Source organism: Bombina bombina, chromosome 6 (genome assembly GCF_027579735.1).
Source record: "Bombina bombina isolate aBomBom1 chromosome 6, aBomBom1.pri, whole genome shotgun sequence".
In the NCBI taxonomy this organism is placed as follows: domain Eukaryota; kingdom Metazoa; phylum Chordata; class Amphibia; order Anura; family Bombinatoridae; genus Bombina; species Bombina bombina.
This window is the reverse complement of record NC_069504.1, coordinates 844,742,695-844,765,385: the sequence shown is the minus strand read 5'-3', so window position 1 is coordinate 844,765,385 and position 22,691 is coordinate 844,742,695. Positions and strand designations below refer to the sequence as shown.

The window sequence follows — 22,691 nt, the reverse complement described above, 5'->3', positions numbered from 1 at the left end:
CTCCTGTTTCAATGTATTTGGCCTTATTCGGGCCATGATAAATCAGCCCCTTAGTTGCAAGTTTTTACAGGAAAAATAAATTTAAAGGGACACTAAACCCAAAAAATTTCTTTCATGATTTAAGTAGAGAATACAATTTTAAACAATATTCCAATTTACTTCTATTTTCTAATTTGCTTCATTCTTTAGATATGCTTTGTTGAAGCAATAGCAATGCACATGGATGAGCCAATCACATGAGGCATCTATGTGCAGCAACCAATCAGCAGCTACTGAGCCTATCTAGATATGCTTTTCAGCAATGTATATCAAGAGAATGAAGCAAATTAGATAATAGAAGTAAATTAGAAAGTTGTTTAAAATTGCATTCTCTTTCTAAATCATGAAAGAAAAAATATGGGTTTCATGTTCCTTTAAGTAATTTTATCTTCCCCCCTTTTTTTTGGATGCTTAAAAAATATGATGTATCACTACCATCCAATAGAACTGTAGGAAATGTAAGGGTCGATCACAATTTACCAGTGATTTGATCTCAAAAAATCTTTCAATCTCGAGTTAACTTTTTACTTTTAACTTGTGATACGAATACGCACGCTAATTTGTTACTTTGAGCGCAGTTAGCGATCGAGCGAGAAAAAAATTAGCGTGCCACTTTTAATCTGGCCAATAATATCTTCTTATATTGGGTTTTAACAGTATTTAAACTGTAAATCATGAAATTGCTGCCTTGCTACATTTTGTCTGCCTAGGAGATTGCGCCTTCATGACCGGGTTTTTATAGGGGACACGCATCCATCCACTCTAAAGCCAAACTCGCCTCCATTATTGAACAGACGGTCATGAATGAAGTTTACAAGTTCAATAATGAAGGAGCAAGCACTTTGAAATGCATTCTCGTAACTGAGTTTGGACTAAGGGGCCAATTTAACAACGGCCGAATGGCTCCTAATCACCCTGTTTCCACGCGAGCCTTCAGGTTCGCTGGAAACAGGAGTTAAGAAGACCGCTGCCTTTTAATATATAAGCCTCCTCTGAGGCTGCGGTCTGCAATCCGCCCGATCATGTACGATTAGGTTGATTGACACCCCCTGCTAGTGGCCGATTTGCCGCAAATCTGAAAGGGGCGGCATTGCACAAGCAGTTCACCAGAACTGCTTGTGCAATGTATGCTGTCGGCATTCAGCGATGTCTGGCGGACATGATCCGCTACAGCGGATCATGTCTGCCAGACATTGATAAATCATTCCCTTAGTATGAATTAGGGTTGCCACCTTTAGTTCCGGCTAAACCCGAAAACTCTTGCACCGTGCACATCACAGCTAAAAATGTTTTTGAACTTTCACACACTCTCTCTCACACACACACTCTTACACACTAACACTCTCTCTCTCTCACACACATACACTCCTCTCTCTCTCACACACACACCCTCACACACTTAAACAGAACGAAATTACAACAGCATCAAATTCTCAGGAATAGTAGTTCTGATGTAGACAAGGCATCTGCTAATACCCCACACGTAGTACCAGAAGCATTGGAAGTATCATAGTCCACAGCACAGATTTGATGAATATTTTCTTTGTTATAGCATCAACTTGGCACAATATACATGCATAAGGGACACTTAAACACACACTCATAAACATTCTCTCACACACAAACACAAATACACTCACTAACAAACACAAAGGCACAGACACACTCCCACACTGTACGCATGTGCAGTTTGTTGCAAATGTACGTCACCTTTTTGGCTGTGACTGTTTCCCCAAACCTGGACATTTGCATGTACAGGCCTGACTGAGCTTCAAACCCATGCTAGCAAAATGACAGTGTAATTAATCTTAAAACATTTATTTTTCAACACAATGCTTAATTACCAATATATGTTATGAGTCTATCTATCTCTCTATCTCTCTCTCTATCTGTCTATATACACACACATACACATCATTTATATAAGCAGTTAAACACTGCATTGCAAAGCATATGAATACAAAATAAATATTTGTGGGCTGATCAAGCAACCCCTGTGTAGCATGTTGCCAGATATAATTTTTGTATCCCTAAAGATTCACTCCAACCCCTCTGGGAGCAGTGAAAAGATCTCAATGACCAAAGTAAAATTACAGTAAAAGCAGGCAAAATAAATAATGAAATTAAACGGCAACGTTTATTTTACTAAGCATAATTCAATAGTTTTTTTTATGTTAATGTGTTCAGTTTTTCATTCAATGCTCCTTTAAGCCCTTGGATTGTAGAAAGGACTGCAATGTTTTTATGGTATCCTAATTAAAGGTACAGTAAAGTCGAAATTAAACTTTTGTGATTCAGATAGACCATGCAGGTTTAAACTTTCTAGTTTATGTCTATCATCAAATTTGCTTTGTTCCATTGATATCTTTTGTTGAAGAGGAAAGCTAGGTAGGCTGATAGGAGCTTAGTAGTGTGAATGTGTCTCTAGCAGTCTATGGCAGCAGTGTTTGCAACAATGTATAACAATACTATAAACAATGTTGCAAACACTGCTGCCAGATAGCTAAAGACACATGCATGCTCCTGAGCTCACCTACGATTACTCTTTAACAAAGGATACCAAAAGAGCTACGCAAAATTGATAATTTAAAGGGACAGTCTACTCCAGAATTTATATTGTTTAAAAATATAGATAATCTCTTTATTACCCATTCCCCAGTTTTGCATAACCAACATGGTTATAACAATATACTTGTTATTAATAAAATGAATGGGAAAGTTGTTTGAAATTGCATGCCCTATCTGAATCATGAAAGTTTAATTTTGACTAGACTGTCCTTTTAAGTAAATTTGAAAGTTTAAAACTTGTTGTTCTATCCAAACCATTTAAGTTTAATTTTGACTTTACTGTCCCTTTAAATATTGACCACATCTGCAGACTGCCCCCTAATTTCAGGTCTTTTGACATACTTGCATTTTAGCCAATCAAAGCTGACTCATAAATAACTCCACGGGAGTGAGCATAATATTATCTACATGGCACGCATGAACTAACGCTGTCTAGCTGTGAAAAACTGCCAAAATGCACTGAGATAAGAGGCGGCCTTCAAGGGCTTAGAAATTAGCATATGAGACTACCTAGGTTTAGCTTTCAACAAAGAATACCAAGAGTACTAAGCAAATTTGATGATAAAAGTAAATTGGATTTTTTTTTAAAAATGCACGTCATCATGAAAGTTAAAAAAATGTCTTTCATGCATTAAATAGAGAATACAGTTTTAAACAACTTTCCAATATACTTCTGTTATCTTATTTGCTTCATTCGCTTGGTATCTTTTGTTGAAAAAGCATATCTAAATAGGCTCAGGAGCTTGGAGCTAGCTGCTGATTGGTGGCTGAACTTTTATACCCATTTTCATTGGCTTACAAATGTGTTCAGCTAGTTCCCAGGCGTGCATTGCTGCTTTTTCAATAAAAGACACAAAGAGAATTAGGGTTTCATGTCCCTTTAATTTTGAGTACACTGCCCCTTTACAGGGAGATTAAATATGAAGGAGCAGCAATTAAACAAGTTTAAAATATTTTTCTGTGTGTGTCAAACTAAACTAAAGCTGTTTGATTTTAAAGGGACACTGTACCCAAATTTTTTCTTTCGTGATTCAGATTGAGCATGAAATTTTAAGCAACTTTCTAATTTACTCCTATTATCAAATTTTCTTCATTCTCTTGGTATCTTTATTTGAAATGCAAGAATGTAAGTTTAGATGCTGGCCCATTTTTGGTGAACAACCTGGGTTGTCCTTGCTGATTGGTGGATAAATTCATCCACCAATAAAAAAGTGCTGTCCAGAGTACTGAAACCAAAAAAAAGCTTAGATGCCTTCTTTTTTAAATAATGATAGCAAGAGAACGAAGAAAAATTGATAATAGGAGTAAATTAGAAAGTTGCTTAAAATTGCATGCTCTTTCTGAATTACAAAAGAAAAAAATTGGGTTCAGTGTCCCTTTAAGGTAAACTAACAGGAACATGGTTATGGAGGAAATGCGAACTCTACTTTGTGACAGGGGAAACTTCCACAAAAAAAAAAAAAAGTTTATTCAGCACAGGAACATCTATCTAGCTATCTATTTATATATATATATATATATATATATATATATATATATATATATATATATATATATATATATATATATATATATATATATATATATATATATTTATTATTTGTTTTATTTTTTCTCTCTCTTTTAGAACAGAACAATTTGGAATATCATGTATCTTTAAAGGGATAGGAAAGTCAAAACTAAACTGGGATGATTCAGATAGAGCATGTAATTTTAAGACACTTTTAAATTCACTTATATTGTCAAATGTGCTTCATTCTCTTGGTATGCCTTGTTAAAAAAAAATACACACATATCCTACACAAGTGGGAGCTAGCTGCTTATTGGTGCCTACACACATTTTTCTCTTGTGTTCGGCTAACTAGATGTGTTCAGCAACTACCTGCCAGTAGTGCAATGATGATCCTTCAGCAAAGGATAACAAGATAATGAAGCAAAACACACATCTCAAACACTCCAAACTTTCCATTAGAAATTATTTTTTCTTTTACATCATACATACATACACACCATATCACTTACAAGCAGATAATCTGCTACTAAACACAAGTTCATACATCTACTTATGTTTATATTATCAAGCTATCAGGTACACCATAACTAGAACCCTTCACCACACCGGGCTGGCAGCAGTAGATATTAAATATAGCGACATTCAAAGATCAAACAAGATATTTTTTAGGAAACACAGTGGAAAAACATTTCACATTAGCCTGACAAATATTTCATCCACTCAAATTGATCTCAACTATTTGATACAAAATCACAACCTTATAGGTTATTAACGGAGCCACCACATAGGTCTCTCATTGATTTTACACGCAATCTAAGAAATCCTATACCGGCCACACACTGTTTTATATGACCATGCATATAAAACAGTGTCTATATGCATGGTCATAGGTTTCCAACACACAGCAAAGATTTTCAGTATTAACATCAATCCACAAATAGATACAAGCTTGCAGCACGCCTATTATTAGATAACAATTTCATTAAAACAAATATATATATAGCAAAGTGAAAGAGCCTTATAAAGGGTTCGTTTATTTTTGTTATATTCTTTCCTACTACGCCAACAGTTATTTAGATTGTAACAATTTCACTGAAAAAAGTACAAAAATCCATATAAAACGTTATTTTTTATTGATTTATTTATATTGTCTTTTTACAAATCTTTTGTATAAGGGATTTTTTCCTTGATGCATGTGTTATGATTGGTAACAGCTGACAGCCAAGATTGGGCTCTTACAATTGAAAATGTAATCCTATTGGACAAATATCTTATGACAACTTCCTGTTTTTAAAGACACAATGTGTATATAATGCTGGTAAATGTAACCACTTTTATTCGCTTTTATCTGAGGAAACGACCCAGTTGGGGTTGAGAAACGCGTCATATTAAAGCTTTTATATTAAGAAGTTGTCTATGCTTTGTGGTATTCCAATACCATACAACAACACGCCAAGTCCTATATTCCAATTGAAATTTCCAGTATTAAGAAAAGGTTGCCTAGGGGGTACCAGTAAAGACTCCAAGGAACGCTATCCCTCCAGTGTACTAGCCACTGTTAAGTGCTAGCAAGCTATCACGCACTGGTCATAGTACAGTGCCTCTTGCTCTGGTAAGCACACCACTTGTTTATACATTGTTGCTCACAATACCAGACAATATCACGCTATTGTGGCGCCCTCTCTCTTTTTTCCTTTTTTCCTTCTTGCAGAAGTAAATTGGAAAGTTGTTTAAAAATTGTATGTTCTATCCAAATCATGAAAGAAAATTTTGGGGTTTTCTGTCCCTTTAACTACAAAAAATCCCAAACTGTAACAGATATATTGTCTGAAAATACCATTAACAGCAACAGAATTCCCACAAATAAGTGTGAGGGGAAATTTATGCCCACTCATGATTAGAGAATAATGGTAATTCCCTTGAAATCAAACCAAGCCGTGTATTGTCACAAGAACAGAAAATCAAATGGTAAGGAAATGACTCAGAACTTATCGTTAGATCGTCTCTTTCTGTTTTATCATTGCCAGCATCTAGCTTCTTTTTAAAATATTAGTTTAGTTCAGCGTTCACGGAGGGCCTGAGAAGAACCGCACCACTGACCGAGATTGGCCTCTTGGCTGTGATCCCCACAGCTCCTTTGGCACCGTGCTGTGGAACTTGCCACTGCTCTCAGCCGAAGCCCGACTGCGGTGACGCTACTACCTGTGTTTTGTTCCAGACCTGGGATCGCCTATACAAGTCAAACTAAGCTGTACCTGCTAATGTGAATACCCGGTGCCACATTACGATATCTCCCCTTACCTGTACCTACTCGATTCTACCTGAGGCGAGATCGGAAGAGGCAGTGACGTGTGCCCTCCTGGTTGGGCGTGACAGGCCAGCGATACTGGAACCGAGCGGCTGACAGTGTGGTGAGTTCCGGTCGCGGAGGGATCCCCGACTGCTGTCCTCACCATGTAAGTTGGCCGCTGAAACCATTATAGTACTGCTCTCTGACCACAGCTTGTTCCTGAGTCCTTTCCGAAACTGAGATCCAAGAGAAGGGGCCTAGAAGGCCTGGAGTAAAAGACTGTAAAAGGGAGAGGTATCGTATAATATCTTTTCTATAACAACTGTGTTCTACACCGGGTTCTGGCAACCCCTTATTACATGGGTATGTTTCAATTTTAAATTTTGGGACCGTTTTCCAGTGTCTAAAGTCTTTGAGAGACAGTTCCCAGACTCCCTTGTCCAAGGTTTCTACTGTCTGTGTCCCTTTTAGGGGAAAGAAAAAGGCTGTACAAGCAAGGAAGATAGGAAGAAAAAATCAGGGGGACTGTGTTTATAATCTGGGCAATAACTTTTCTATAAGAGACCCTTTCCACGTCATCTATTGTATCTTTCACTTTGGTATCTCTCCTCTAGAAGAAGAATAAGAAAAGGAGAAAGAGGGAAACTAAGTACTTCTCTTGATTAAAGGGACAATTGGATTAGATATACTTTGGAATCATAACATCCTGATATATTAAGAGAAGCTGAAGATTGGAGTATATAACTGGATATAAGTTAATCTGATTATTGGACTTTGTTTAGTTCTGTTCTATCGTTATACTATCAAGGTTTTCTAATCTATTAGAAAATGGGACAGAAATTGTAAGAAATTAGAAAAAAAAAAAAAGAGAAAAAAAAAAAGGGGGGGAAAAAAAAAAAAAAAAAAAAGGGGGATGATAAGAGGTTGTGTTTGATATGCTAGAATTTATCTTCATACAATATTATGTTCCAGAGTTATTTAATTACATTTACAACTTCTAATCAGACGTTCACTGTTATATTACTGACTTACCCCTGTAACTTTAATTTTAGTGCAGGCCTTCTTTTCACTTTTATGGCCTGATATAGGCAGTTCACTAACTTTAGATATTTGTAGCCCCGGAAGTAATTTCGGGGAAACCTAAAATCACCCTAAATAGTTTAAGATTTTTTTTTTTTTTTCCTTGCTAATAGCACCCTAAATAGTTTAAATTTTTTTTTTTTTTTTCTTCTTGCTTGATAGAGGATAGCTTTATTCTCCATAATGAAAACTAGAAAATTGTGCACTAATTCTTAGAAGTGACCACTTAGATTCACAATATGCACTGTTATTAGATTAGATTTATCTGTTATATTTACACAAACTTTGTTGTTTTGCTTTCTTTTTTGTCTTTTTTTTTTTTTTCTGACACATTTGTTGAGTCTATATGTCTTTAGAAAGATATTTCACACAACACCCTTCTAAAATGCCTGCCAAATCTAAAGAAAAAAAAACAAGGGGGCTGATATTAGTTCTGACTCTAGTGAAACATTATCTATATCGAATGATAATCAGTCTTTATTAATCCAGATTAGTAATCTTTTTTCACCACAATTTGACATAATTAAAAAGGAACTAAGTGATATTTCGAGTGAACTTAACACTCTTAATCAAGAAGTTAAGCAATTCGCCATCAGGATGGCGGAAGCTGAGGATAGAATATCTGTTTTAGAAGATACGGTTAATCAACAAGAAAATATTCTAGCTAAACAACAGACCATAATCCAAAATTTGGAAGCGCGTCTAGAGGATCAAGAGGATCGCTCTAGACGCAGTAATTTAAGAATTGTTGGTATCCCTGAAACAGCAGATTATGACAACCTGATTGAATTTACCTCCCAAACATTACCCCTAGCTTTAGGGTTCTCCCCGCAAGTTCTACCCCTGTCCATTGAAAGAGCACATAGATTAGGAACAAAAAAAACTTTTGAGAGTGGACTAGTTAGAAATAGGACATGTATATTCAAACTACTTAAGTATCAAGATAAAGTGGAAATATTGAGACTTTATAGGAAATTTGATACTTTTATTATAAATGATAAAAGAGTCATGCTATTTCAAGATTTTTCCAACGAGACAGTTAAAAAAAGGAAAGCTATGTCTCCTATATGCACGATCATGATAAATAAGGGTATTAAAGCCCGAATGATCTACCCCGCTAAAATTATAGTGGAGGACAATGGCAATAAGCTTATGTTCACTGATCCAGTTAAAGCAAGAGAATACAGTGATTCTAAAAGATAACCTAGTGAGTTAGATACTCTCAGATTGAAAGTGTCCCATTATTTAGATATAGGAATGTTAGTGTTTGTTGTAAATGTAAAGATTTTTTATTTATTTTTTTCTCTCCCCCCTTCAACCTCTCTTAGTACTTTTTCTATGGGGATGTACTCATGAAATCTACTCATGACATACGGATATTTGTATGGCTCCCTTTATAGATTAGGGGATAAAGCACTATGCCACGGGGTAAGAATTTGGCTTCTTAAGAAGTTGGTTTTTTTTAATGGAAGCGCAAGGAAGAGAGAGATATTGGAGATAGTAATTGATTTAAGACCTTCTATTATACTTTATCATGCTTGATGTATTAGAAAATTTCACGATTGTATCCTGGAACGTGGGGGGTATCACTAATCCAATAAAACGTAAGCTGATAATTAAAAAGCTAGGTGAACTAGAACCGAGTGTTGCATTTATACAGGAAACCTATTTAAAAGATATTGAGATCCCAAAACTGAGATGTAGATGGATAGGCGAGGTCATCGCTACCCCATGTCGCGGTAGGAAATTAGGTGTTGCAATACTCCTGAATAAAAATTTATCATATCAAATACTACAGACGGATGTAGATCAGGAAGCAAGATATATAATTTTGCAAATTCGGATAAAAGAGATAAGATTTGTCTTTTGCAATATCTATGCACCGAATAATTTCTCCAAAAACTTTTGGGAAAAATTGAAGAGTAAGTTATTACTATTTATATCAGATAATCTAGTGATAGGGGGCGACTTTAATCTTTCGTTCTGTCCTGAACTTGATAGGTTTTAAAAAAAAAACATAGCGGTATATAACAGTCAAGCTAAATACATGAAACAATTTTGTTACCAGCTGAAACTAAATGATGTCTGGAGACTTCAAAACCCTGACCAGTGTATATATACTTGTGAATCCAAAAAATACAGAACATTTTCAAGAATAGATTATTTACTAGTTGCTGAATCTCTCTCTATACAGAAAGTTAAGGCTACAATAGGTGATATAGTGATATCCGACCACGCGATTATCTCACTGTCATTTCTCTCTTCCGAAATCCAAGTGCATAAAAATTTAACTATTATATTCCCACGGTTTACGTACAAGAATATTAGATTTAATTTGTGGTTAAAACAGAAATGGAAAGATTATTGTACTTTTAATATAGCATATTTTCAGAAAATCGAAACCTTCTGGGAAGCCTCTAAGGCGTATCTAAAGGGAGAAATTAAGGCCTATATGTGCAAAAAAAAATGCAAAGATAAAAAGAGAGAAATCCAACTTGCTAAACAAGTCAAGAATAGTTATCAGAAATACGTTAGAGATTCATCGCGTCTACTTTGGGAAAAATATTCTAGTGCCAGACAGGAATGGGATGTTTTTCTTAAGCAAAAATCCCTTGAGGAAGAGAGAAAATTAAACCTGCGATATAAAGGACACTTTGGCTATTCAGCCAAATTTCTTGCTAAACTAGTTAAGGGTAGAAAGAAAAAAAACTATATACTAGCAATCAGAGATCAAGATATTAGATATACGGGAGTATCGGACATCAACCAAACGCTATTTGCATTTTATCAAAAACTTTACACGCAAAGTACCAATCATGCACAGAATCAAGAAAAATTTTGGTCTCAAATACAAATCCCTAGAGTCTCACAAGATCTCGTGGTGGCGTTGAATGCTCCCATTTCAGTAAATGAGATAGCGGAAGCAATTGATAAGACCAAATTGAATAAAGCCGCTGGACCGGATTGTTTGCCTGCAGAGTATTATAAAATACTGGCAGATGAAATCCAACCTACTTTAGAAAAATTGTTTAATAGCTATTATAGGAATGGGAATATACCTTCAAAATACTTCGCGGCTGCAAACATTTCTCTGATTCTTAAAAAAGGGAAAGATGCAGAGGATCCAGGTTCCTACAGACCAATTTCCGTTCTTAATACGGACTATAAAATACTATCCTCGATCTTAGCATCTAGATTAATGTTATGTCTTGATGAAGTGATACATTCGGATCAGTCAGGGTTTATGGCCTCAAGAAATGTCTCCAAAAATACAAGGAAAGTGATAAACTTATTGGATTATATATGGAATATTCGCCAAAATCCAGGTAGATATTTTGAATATGATTGTGCAATCTTAACCCTTGATGCTGTTAAAGCTTTTGATTCTATAGAATGGGAATATCTATTTATGGCCCTCGAAAAGTTTGGTTTTAAAAATGATTTTGTCCGGTTCATTCGTAATATCTATAAGTGTCCTATATCTTATCTCTTAATTAATAATAATCTTACTTCAGGGATAAGATTGAAAAAAGGTACTAGGCAAGGGTGCCCCCTGTCCCCCCTCCTATTCAACCTAGCATTAGAACCTCTGGCTATTAAGTTACGGGATACTCTAGAAGGTATTTCTATCGGTCAGAATGTCCTCAAAACTTTATTATATGCAGACGACATATTGATCTTTCTTTATAATACACCCAGAGCTATCCCAAGTGTGACAGACTGCTTGAATTTTTTTAGTTCTTTCTCGGGCTATAAAGTAAATAATAATAAAAGCGAATTGATGTGGCTATATAAAACAAGTAATACAGCTGACAATCTGGAATTTAAAGAGGTAGACTCTCTTAGATATTTAGGAATATATCTTCATAGGAACCCTGAAAGATGGTATGACCTTAATTTTTTCCCGCTATTTCAGAAAATAAAAGCCGACCTGAAACTGTGGACCACTCTCCCATTATCGTTGACAGCGAGAGTGAATCTTATAAAGACAATAATCTTTCCCCGGCTTCTTTTTCTTTTACAGAATTTGCCATTGCTTCTATATAAAACTGATATACGGAAATTAAATTCTAGCTTTTCACAATTTATTTGGCATAACAAGAAAAAACCACGTATTGCATTAGAAAAACTGATGCAACCTCGTGAAGCAGCTGGTTTAGCCTTGCCTAATATAACGTTTTATAATTTTGCAGCTTTAGGTAAAATAGCGCTTGATTGGCTCACGGAAACAAGTTGGTTCTCTACATTAGAATTGGAGAGTAGTATAGTCTCTCCCTTTTCTCTTAAGGCGTTATTGCATATTCAACCAAAAGAAATACCGTACAAGGTCAAAAGTTTAATATCAGTAAATAACGTAGTCCTTGCTTGGCAAAAAATTTGTTCCATTATTGGTCTTGATTATTCTTTTTTGGATTATTTACCTTTAATAGGCAATCCTGAATTTCCCCCCGGAAATAACCAGCAGGTATTTAGAGAATGGTACAACAAAAATCTTAAGGCAGTCTCGCAATTCCTAACGGAAGAGCGACAAATAATCTCTTTTGATACTCTGAAAGCTCGATTTGATCTATCAAATAATAATTTTTATCCCTACCTACAAGTATATCATTTTATATCATCTAAGGGGTGGAATGGCGGTGAGATAGTCGCGTGGTCGGAATTAAAAACAATTATGGTCATTGCTCAAATCAAGTCCCCTTCGATTTCATTATTATATAGTATTATGCTCGCCAAACAAAGTGATTCCCTAATGCAAAAATTATCTGTAAAATGGATAAATATGATTCCGAATATAGATCGTGAAATATTAAAAGATAGTTGTAAAACACTTAACAAATGTCGTATTCCAATTAGCTGGAAAGAAGGTCATATGAAATTACTTAATAATTATTATTGCACACCATGGAAAATGGCTAAAATGTATGCGGGTCAAGATTTCTTCTGCCCGCGATGTGTTTTCATGAATGCAGATATTCTACATATGTTTTGGTTTTGCCCTAGGATTCAACAATTTTGGAAGAAAGTGATTTTTTGGATTAATAGATTGTATTTAACTAACATACAATTTGAAGTTGAGGATATCCTTCTGTTAGTCCGGTCTAGGCAAAGGACAGCTCCAGCAAGTAGAATTATAAACACTATCATTTTACTTGTTAGGCAACTTATAGTGAGTAATTGGAAAGCAAAAAAGCTCCCTGGTTTCTCATGTTTTATTAAAGAAATTCAGTCGCAGATTATATTTGAATCTTTCCATTTGTCGGATGCAAGTGAAAAAGAATGTAAACAATTTTTATTGGGTTGGTTACCTATAATTAAAATATACCCAGAGGACGTGCAAAAGATAATGCTATACCCATTTTTAAGTACTGATTGTTTTTTTGATCTGGTATTATTAGGAGATTTTCCAACAGATTGGGTTTCAAGCTGTAGGTAGAACAACTTTCAGGCTGGAGAAGTTAGAGAAAGAAATAGAGGTGATAGAAAATCGATATAGTAAAAGATCCCGAGTTGAGGGAAGAGAGATGGATTAAAATTGATATCTAAGAGAGGCAATGTAATTAGGAGAGAAGAAGAAGGAGAGAGGAACGTAAGAGAGAGAAAAATTTTGTTTTGTTTTGTTTTGTTTTATTTTGCTTTGTTTTGTTCTGGTTTCTCTTGCTTTGCTTTGTTTTGTTTTGTGTTATTCTGTATTGTTTTGTTTTGTTCAGTTTTGTTTTATTTTGTTTTGTTCTGTCTTGTTTTGTCTTGTTCTGTTTTGTTTTGTTTGGTTTTGTTTTGTTTTGTTTTGTTTTGCTTTGTTCTGTTCTGTCCTGTTTTGTTTTGTCTTGTCTCGTGTGAGTGTGTTTTTTGTTTCCCAGCTTCTGATAAAAAGTGCTTCCAGAGTTAAAAGAATTGATCGTTACATTATAATTTGTCTTCAATATATATTGAGAATGATGTAATTTAATCATATTTTTTGTTTTATCCTGTTTATTTGTTTACACCATGCGTGTATTTGCTGTATATCTGCTTACATCCTGTGTGGTGTAGTTTTATATTTATATGGAAGAATTTTCCTTGTTTTGTTTTATTCTCTGGTAGCCACAAATAAATAAATATATATATATAAAAAAAAAAAAAAGAAGTTGTCTATGCTTTGTGGTATTCCAATACCATACAACAACACGCCAAGTCCTATATTCCAATTGAAATTTCCAGTATTAAGAAAAGGTTGCCTAGGGGGTACCAGTAAAGACTCCAAGGAACGCTATCCCTCCAGTGTACTAGCCACTGTTAAGTGCTAGCAAGCTATCACGCACTGGTCATAGTACAGTGCCTCTTGCTCTGGTAAGCACACCACTTGTTTATACATTGTTGCTCACAATACCAGACAATATCACGCTATTGTGGCGCCCTCTCTCTTTTTTCCTTTTTTCCTTCTTGCAGAAGTAAATTGGAAAGTTGTTTAAAAATTGTATGTTCTATCCAAATCATGAAAGAAAATTTTGGGGTTTTCTGTCCCTTTAACTACAAAAAATCCCAAACTGTAACAGATATATTGTCTGAAAATACCATTAACAGCAACAGAATTCCCACAAATAAGTGTGAGGGGAAATTTATGCCCACTCATGATTAGAGAATAATGGTAATTCCCTTGAAATCAAACCAAGCCGTGTATTGTCACAAGAACAGAAAATCAAATGGTAAGGAAATGACTCAGAACTTATCGTTAGATCGTCTCTTTCTGTTTTATCATTGCCAGCATCTAGCTTCTTTTTAAAATATTAGTTTAGTAAAACATAAACTCGATTGGTTCAGAAAATGAATCAAATGGCGTGTGTGAGCTTGTGTTTGTGTAAGTCTGATGGAGGGCACAGAAAGGGGAGTAAAGATCAGCGTGTGAAAGGGGACAATATAAGGGAACGCAAGCGCAAGAGACAGAAAAGGAGAGAGAGCAGAGTGAGGCAAAGAAATGAGTAACATTTCACAGTATGTGTGTGAGAGACAGCACCGTATGATGGAATAAAAGTGTGTGTTTGTGAGTGTGAGAGAGTGCACATTATGTGTGTGAGAGACAGCACCGTATAATGGAATAAAAGTGTGTGTTTGTGTGTGTGAGAGAGTGCACATTATGTGTGTGAGAGACAGCACCATATGATGGAATAAAAGTGTGTGTTTGTGTGTCTGAGAGATAGAGAGTGCACATTATGTGTGTGAGAGACAGCACCATATGATGGAAGAAAAGTGTGTGTTTGTGTGTGTGAGAGAGTGCACATTATGTGTGTGAGAGACAGCACCGTATGATGGAATAAAAGTGTGTGTTTGTGTGTCTGAGAGATAGAGAGTGCACATTATGTGTGTGAGAGACAGCACCATATGATGGAATAAAAGTGTGTGTTTGTGTGTCTGAGAGATAGAGAGTGCACATTATGTGTGTGAGAGACAGCACCATATGATGGAATAAAAGTGTGTGTTTGTGAGTGTGAGAGAGTGCACATTATGTGTCTGAGAGACAGCACCATATGATGGAATAAAAGTGTGTGTTTGTGTGTCTGAGAGATAGAGAGTGCACATTATGTGTGTGAGAGACAGCACCATATGATGGAATAAAAGTGTGTGTTTGTGTGTGTGAGAGAGTGCACATTATGTGTGTGAGAGACAGCACCGTATGATGGAATAAAAGTGTGTGTTTGTGTGTCTGAGAGATAGAGAGTGCACATTATGTGTGTGAGAGACAGCACCATATGATGGAATAAAAGTGTGTGTTTGTGTGTGTGAGAGAGTGCACATTATGTGTGTGAGAGACAGCACCGTATGATGGAATAAAAGTGTGTGTTTGTGTGAGAGAGAGTGCACATTATGTGTGTGAGAGACAGCACCGTATGATGGAATAAAAGTGTGTGTTTGTGTGTGTGAGAGATAGAGAGTGCACATTATGTGTGTGAGAGACAGCACCATATGATGGAATAAAAGTGTGTGTTTGTGTGTGTGAGAGATAGAGAGTGCACAGTATGTGTCTGAGAGACAGCACCGTATGATGGAATAAAAGTGTGTGTTTGTGTATGTGAGAGAGTGCACATTATGTGTGTGAGAGACAGCACCGTATGATGGAATAAAAGTGTGTGTTTGTGTATGTGAGAGAGTGCACATTACGTGTGTGAGAGACAGCACCATATGATGGAATAAAAGTGTGTGTTTGTGAGTGTGAGAGAGTGCACATTATGTGTCTGAGAGACAGCACCATATGATGGAATAAAAGTGTGTGTTTGTGTGTCTGAGAGATAGAGAGTGCACATTATGTGTGTGAGAGACAGCACCATATGATGGAATAAAAGTGTGTGTTTGTGTGTGTGAGAGATAGAGAGTGCACAGTATGTGTCTGAGAGACAGCACCGTATGATGGAATAAAAGTGTGTGTTTGTGTATGTGAGAGAGTGCACATTACGTGTGTGATAGACAGCACCGTATGATAGAATAAAAGTGTGTGTTTGTGTATGTGAGAGAGTGCACATTACGTGTGTGATAGACAGCACCGTATGATAGAATAAAAGTGTGTGTTTGTGAGTGTGAGAGAGTGCACATTACGTGTGTGATAGACAGCACCGTATGATATATATATATATATATGTGTGTGTGTGTGTATGTATGTGTGAGAGAGAGGGCACAGTATGTGTGTGAGAGAGAGCACAGTATGATGGAATAAAAGTGTGTGTATATATGTGTGTGTGAGACAGAGCATTGTATGGTGGAATAAAAGTGTGTGTGTATATATATATTTATTGTGCTCTCACACAAACACATACTTTTATTACATTATACTGTGCTCTCACTCACTCACACACACACACATTTACAAACACACACTTTTATTACATTATACTGTGCTCTCACACACACACACTTACAAACACACACTTATTACATTATACTGTGCTCTCTCACACACACACTTACAAACACACACTTATTACATTATACTGTGCTCTCACACACACACACTTACAAACACACACTTATTACATTATACTGTGCTCTCTCTCTCACACACACACACACACACGTAAAAACATATTTTTATTACATTATACTGTGCTCTCACACACACACACACACTTAAAAACACATACTTTTATTACATTATACTGTGCTCTCACACACACACATTTACAAACACACACTTATTACATTATACTTTGCTCTCGCACACACACACTTACAAACACACACTTTTATTACATTATACTGTGCTCTCACACACACACACACACTTACAAACACATACTTTTATTACATTATAATGTGCTCTCACACACACACACTTATTACATTATACTGTGCTCTCACACACACACATTTACAAACACACACGTATTACATTATACTGTGCTCTCTCTCACACACACACTTACAAACACACACTTTTATTACATTATACTGTGCTCTCTCTTTCACACACACTTACATTACAAACGCACACTTTTATTACATAATACTGTGCTCACTCACACACACACTTACAAACACACACACTTATTACATTATACTGTGCTCTGTCTCTCACACACACACTTTTATTACATTATACTGTGCTCTCTCTCTCTCTCTCTCTCTCTCTCTCTCTCTCACACAAACACACATTTATTACATTATACTGTGCTCTCTCACACACACACTTACAAACACATACTTTTATTACATTATACTGTGCTCTCTCACACACACAAACACATACTTTTATTACATTATACTGTGCTCTCACACACACACTTACAAACGCATACTTTTATTACATTATACTGTGCTCTCTCTCTCTCACACACACACTTACAAACATACACTTTTATTACATTATACTGTGCTCTCACACACATTTACAAACATACACTTTTATTACATTATACCGTGCTCACTCACACACACACTTACATACACACACTTTTATTACATTATATTGTTCTCTCTCTCACTCACTCACTCACTCACTCACTCACTCACTCACTCACACACTCACTCACTCACTCACACACACACTTTTATTATATTATACTATGCTCTCTCTCACACACACACACACTTACAAACACACACTTTTATTACATTATACTTTGCTCTCTCACACACACACTTACAAACACACACTTTTATTACATTATACTGTGCTCTCTCTCTCTCTCACACACACACACAAACACATACTTTTATTATATTACAGTGCTCTCTCACTCACACACACTTACAAACACATACTTTTATTACATTATACTGTGCTCTCTCACACACACACAATGTAATAAAAGTATGTGTTTGTATGAGAGAGAGAGAGAGCGCGAGAGCGAGAGAACAATATAACGTAATAAAAGTGTGTGTTTATACTGTGCTCTCTCTCTCTCACACACACAAACACACTTATTTTTACATTATACTGTGCTCTCTCTCTCACACACACACAAACACACACTTGTATTACATTATACTGTGCTCTCTCTCTCTCTCTCTCTCTCTCTCTCTCACACACACACACACTTTTATTACATTATACTGTGCTATCTCTCACACACACAAACACGCATTTATTATATTATACTGTGCTCTCTCTCACACACACACTTACAAACACACACTTTTATTACATTATACTATGCTCTCACACACACAATTACAAACACACACTTTTATTACATTATACTGTGCTCTCACATACACACACTTACAAACACATACTTTTATTACATTATACTGTGCTCTCTCTCACACACACACACACACACACACAATGTAATAAAAGTATGTGTTTGTGTGAGAAAGAGAGCGCGAGAGAGAACACAGTATAATGTAATAAAAGTGTGTGTGTGAGTGAGTGAGTGAGAGAACAATATAATGTAATAAAAGTGTGTGTTTGTGTGTGTGTGAGAGCACAGTATAATGTAATAAAAGTGTGTGTTTGTACGTGTGTGTGTGAGAGAGAGCACAGTATAATGTAATAAAAGTGTGTGTTTGTAAGTGTGTGTGTGAGAGAGAGCACAGTATAATGTAATAAAAGTGTGTGTTTGTAAGTGTGTGTGTGCGAGAGCACAGTATAATGTAATAAAAGTATGTGTTTGTAAGTGTGTGTGTGAGAGAGAGAGAGCACAGTATAATGTAATAAAAGTGTGTGTTTGTAAGTGTGTGTGTGAGAGAGCACAGTATAATGTAATAAAAGTGTGTGTTTGTAAGTGTGTGTGTGAGAGAGAGCACAGTATAATGTAATAAGTGTGTGTTTGTAAGTGTGTGTGAGAGAGAGCACAGTATAATGTAATAAAAGTGTGTGTTTGTAAATGTGTGTGAGAGAGAGAGCACAGTATAATGTAATAAAAGTGTGTGTTTGAAAGTGTATGTATGAGAGAGCACAGTATAATGTAATAAAAGTGTGTGTTTGTAAGTGTGTGTGTGTGAGAGAGAGCACAGTATAATGTAATAAAAGTGTGTGTTTGTACGTGTGTGTGAGAGAGAGAGCACAGTATAATGTAATAAAAGTGTGTGTGTGTGAGAGAGAGCACAGTATAATGTAATAAAAGTGTGTGTGTGAGAGAGAGCACAGTATAATATAATAAAAGTGTGTGTTTGTACGTGTGTGTGTGTGTGAGAGAGAGAGCACAGTATAATGTAATAAAAGTGTGTGTTTGTAAGTGTGTGTGAGAGAGAGTGAGAGCACAGCATAATGTAATAAGTGTATGTTTGTAAGTGTGTGTGTGTGTGAGTGAGCACAGTTTAATGTAATAAAAGTGTGCGTTTGTAATGCAAGTGTGTGTGTGAGAGAGAGCACAGTATAATGTAATAAGTGTGTGTTTGTAAGTGAGTGTGTGAGTGAGCACAGTATAATGTAATAAAAGTGTGCGTTTGTAATGTGTGTGTGTGTGAGAGAGAGAGCACAGTATAATGTAATAAAAGTGTGTGTTTGTAAGTGTGTGTATGAGAGAGAGCACAGTATAATGTAATACAAGTGTGTGTTTGTGTGTGTGAGAGAGCACTGTATAATGTAATAAAAGTGCTTGTAAGTGTGTGTGTGTGAGAGAGCACAGTATGATGCAATAAAAAAGTGTCTATGTGAGAGAACAGTTTTAAAAAATATGTGTGTGTGTGTGAGAGCACAATATCATAGAATATAAGTGAGAGCGAGAGCAAAGCATGATGAATTAAAAGTGTGCGTTTGAGAGATAGATCATGGAATATAAGTGAGTGTATGTGTACATGTGTGTATGTGTGCATGTGCAAAAGAGTGAGAGAGTAAAGCATGATGGAATACAATGTGTATGAGTGTGTGAGAGAGAGAGATCATGGAATATAATAAGTGAATGTATGATTATATGTGTATGTGTGAGTGTACATGTGTGAGAGAGACAGAGCAAAGCATGATTAAATAATAGTGTGTGTGAGAGATAAACAACTGTATGACAGAATAAAAGTGAGTATATGTGTGTTTTGTGTTAAAGAGAGCACAGTATGTATAACAAAACAAGAAAGAGAGAGTTCAGTATAATGGAACACAATTATGAAAGAGACAGAGTACAGTATAAAGCAACACAATTATGAGAGTACATTACAAATAAATGCAATTATTAGAGACAGAGGCAAAGAGAGTGAGAGAGAGAGTGAGAGAGAGTGTGAGAGAGAGAGTGTGTGTGAGAGAGAAATAGTGTGAAAGAGAGATGGTGGAAGAGGGAGGAGTAAAAAAAAAAGAGAGAAGGAAAAAGGTGAGGAAAGAAAAAGAGAGAGGAAAAGAGAGAGGGAAGGAAAAACAGAAGGAGAGAGAAAGGGTGAAAGAGAGAGAGGGATAGAGATAGATAAAAAGATAGGAGAGATAAAGAGAGAGGGACAGGGTAAGGGAAAGAGGGAGAGAAGCAAATATAAAATGGAAGAGTTTATATGACATCCCTTTAAATCTGTCACAATGTGTATGTTACCTAGTAGTATATGCTGTATGTATCTCACAGGTGTCTGGCTGTCTCTTATCAAAAATCCTTGTAAGCACTTGTGTGTGTGTGTATTAAAGAGTTAATATATTTACCTGGTTGCGGGATCAGCAGAGTTACGAAGAGTAAATTCCACATTCTGATTTCATTTACAGCATGTCCAAAGGCTACCTGAATATATATGTATCTGCCTTGTTCTCAATATATGCCCCTTATATAAATGTAATTACTCTTCCTATACTATATACTATATATGTTTCTGATTCTTCAGTGTTTTATTAGCCCTTCTCTTTCGGACCGTACAAATCATACTGTGTCTCTGCTCTCAATCTCTTTGTCTCCCTGACAACTTCCTGGTTTTTTACTTTCAGTTTGACATGTTGGAATTTCCAGACCTCAGCTAGAAATACAAATGCAGTTTGCACAGAACATTTACAGAGCTATAGAGTCTCATTACATACAGTGTGACTCATTACTTGAGATCTGTTTTTCAGGTCACAATATAGATCAGTGATATCACTATAAAAAAGTGCAAATCTCTTCCAGCTCATACTAGTAATCTGCAGCAAACTGACATCATATCTGACACCTAATGCCTTTCTGTCACATTTAATTAAACAACCTTACAAAACTAGATTTCATAAAATGTATATATTTTCTATATTCAGAATTACAATTTTTTTTAAAAAAATCTGAGAATCTGAAAAATACAAAAACCTCCCAACTGTTCCTATTTGAGAGGGAAAGTCCCTGATTCTGAGCTCTGTCTTCCTAAGACAGCCATATGTCCCTATTTGCAGAATTTCCCTTAGCCTCAGACATGGAGCACCCAGACACGCCCACAAACTGCCCAGACACACCCACTGACCAACTAGACACTAAATCCATGATCAAATATTTAGCAAATACCATACAATATACAATATCAAGACAGACCTCAATAGAGAAATATAAGATAAGCAATAATAATGTATAACTTATCACCACTCTGTAATAGTAGTTGCTGCAATTACTTAGTAGGTCCAAATAGACTCGGACAGTGCCAATTATCCTGCAGCAAGTCTCAAATACTGAGGTCTAGCCCCATTTAGTAGGTTAAGGAACAGTGCTTGTCTCGATCACCCAGGGTTGGTGCTCAAATGCTGTAATGGCGTAGTATTGTATACTTATTTAGCCAGTCACTTGCAACTCCCCTTCCTCATCTGATACAACCGGCTATAGCTGATAGGGTTGCCAGGTGTCCGTTATTAGACCGGACTGTCCGGTATTTCAGGTTACTGCCCAGTAATTTTATTTAAAAAAAAAATCTTAGTTTTGCTTTTGAATTTTTTTTACTATTTAAGATGTCCGTGGCCCGAGTCCAAACCGCATCCGGGCTAACCTACCTTTTATATATATATATATATATATATATATATATATATATATATATATATGTATATTTTGGTGCAGCTGTATATAAATTAAACAAATGTACTAGCCCCCCAAAAATGATTTTATATGCAGTATATAGCATGTGCACCCATCTCTGGCCTAAAAAGTGTATTTTATAACTTTTCAATGATATTTTTATGTATTAAAATTGTAAATAACCTGTTTTGTCTTGAAAGAGTGGTTAACATGTTCCTTTATTGTGTTAACTTCAAATATATCGTCTAGAAGCATTTTATATTTACATAGTAATAAATAGCCATAATTATACAGAGTTATTAATCTAAAGGGTACTGATAAACATAAACTCATTTACGGGTAGAGTTATGCGCGCTATAGGGAAATTAACAAACGCAACAAAAGTGGAGTTATTTAACCCCCTATAGCACAACCATTACAAGTTTTCAAAAACCCGGCTTGTGCATGCGATATGGTGCTTTTAAGCTCCATACCGCACCAAAAACAAGCGCTGTTTTGACGTGCTCGTGCATTCTTTCCCCATAGACATCATTGGAGAGAGCAGTTCATAAAAAAGTCTAACACCTGCGATCGCGGAATGAAAAGCTCCGTAACGCAGCCCCATTGATGTCTAGGGGGAAAAAAAAGTTACGTTTAAACCTAATACCCTAACATAAACTCCACGTCTAAACACCCCTAATCTGCTGTCCCCGACATCGCCGCCACCTACATAATGTTATTAACCCCTAATCTGCCGCCCCCGATATCGCGCCACCTAAATAAAACTATTAACCCCTAATCTGCCGCTCCCGATATTGCCACCATTATACCATTATACTAAAGTTATTAACCCCTATTCCCCTGCACTCCAACATCGCCCACA

General features: G+C 36.0%; 1 protein-coding gene across 1 annotated transcript in view; it reads right to left on the bottom strand.

The window, feature by feature from the left end:
* Positions 1-20,853, bottom strand: part of LOC128663760 (uncharacterized) — a 54,457-nt gene extending 33,604 nt beyond the window's left edge. The window contains exon 1 of the mRNA XM_053718245.1: positions 20,515-20,853. Within this exon, the coding sequence (XP_053574220.1) occupies positions 20,515-20,557 (43 nt within the window). The 5' untranslated portion in view covers positions 20,558-20,853. The remainder of the gene's footprint in view (positions 1-20,514) is intronic.
* Between the last annotated feature and the right edge of the window lie 1,838 nt (positions 20,854-22,691).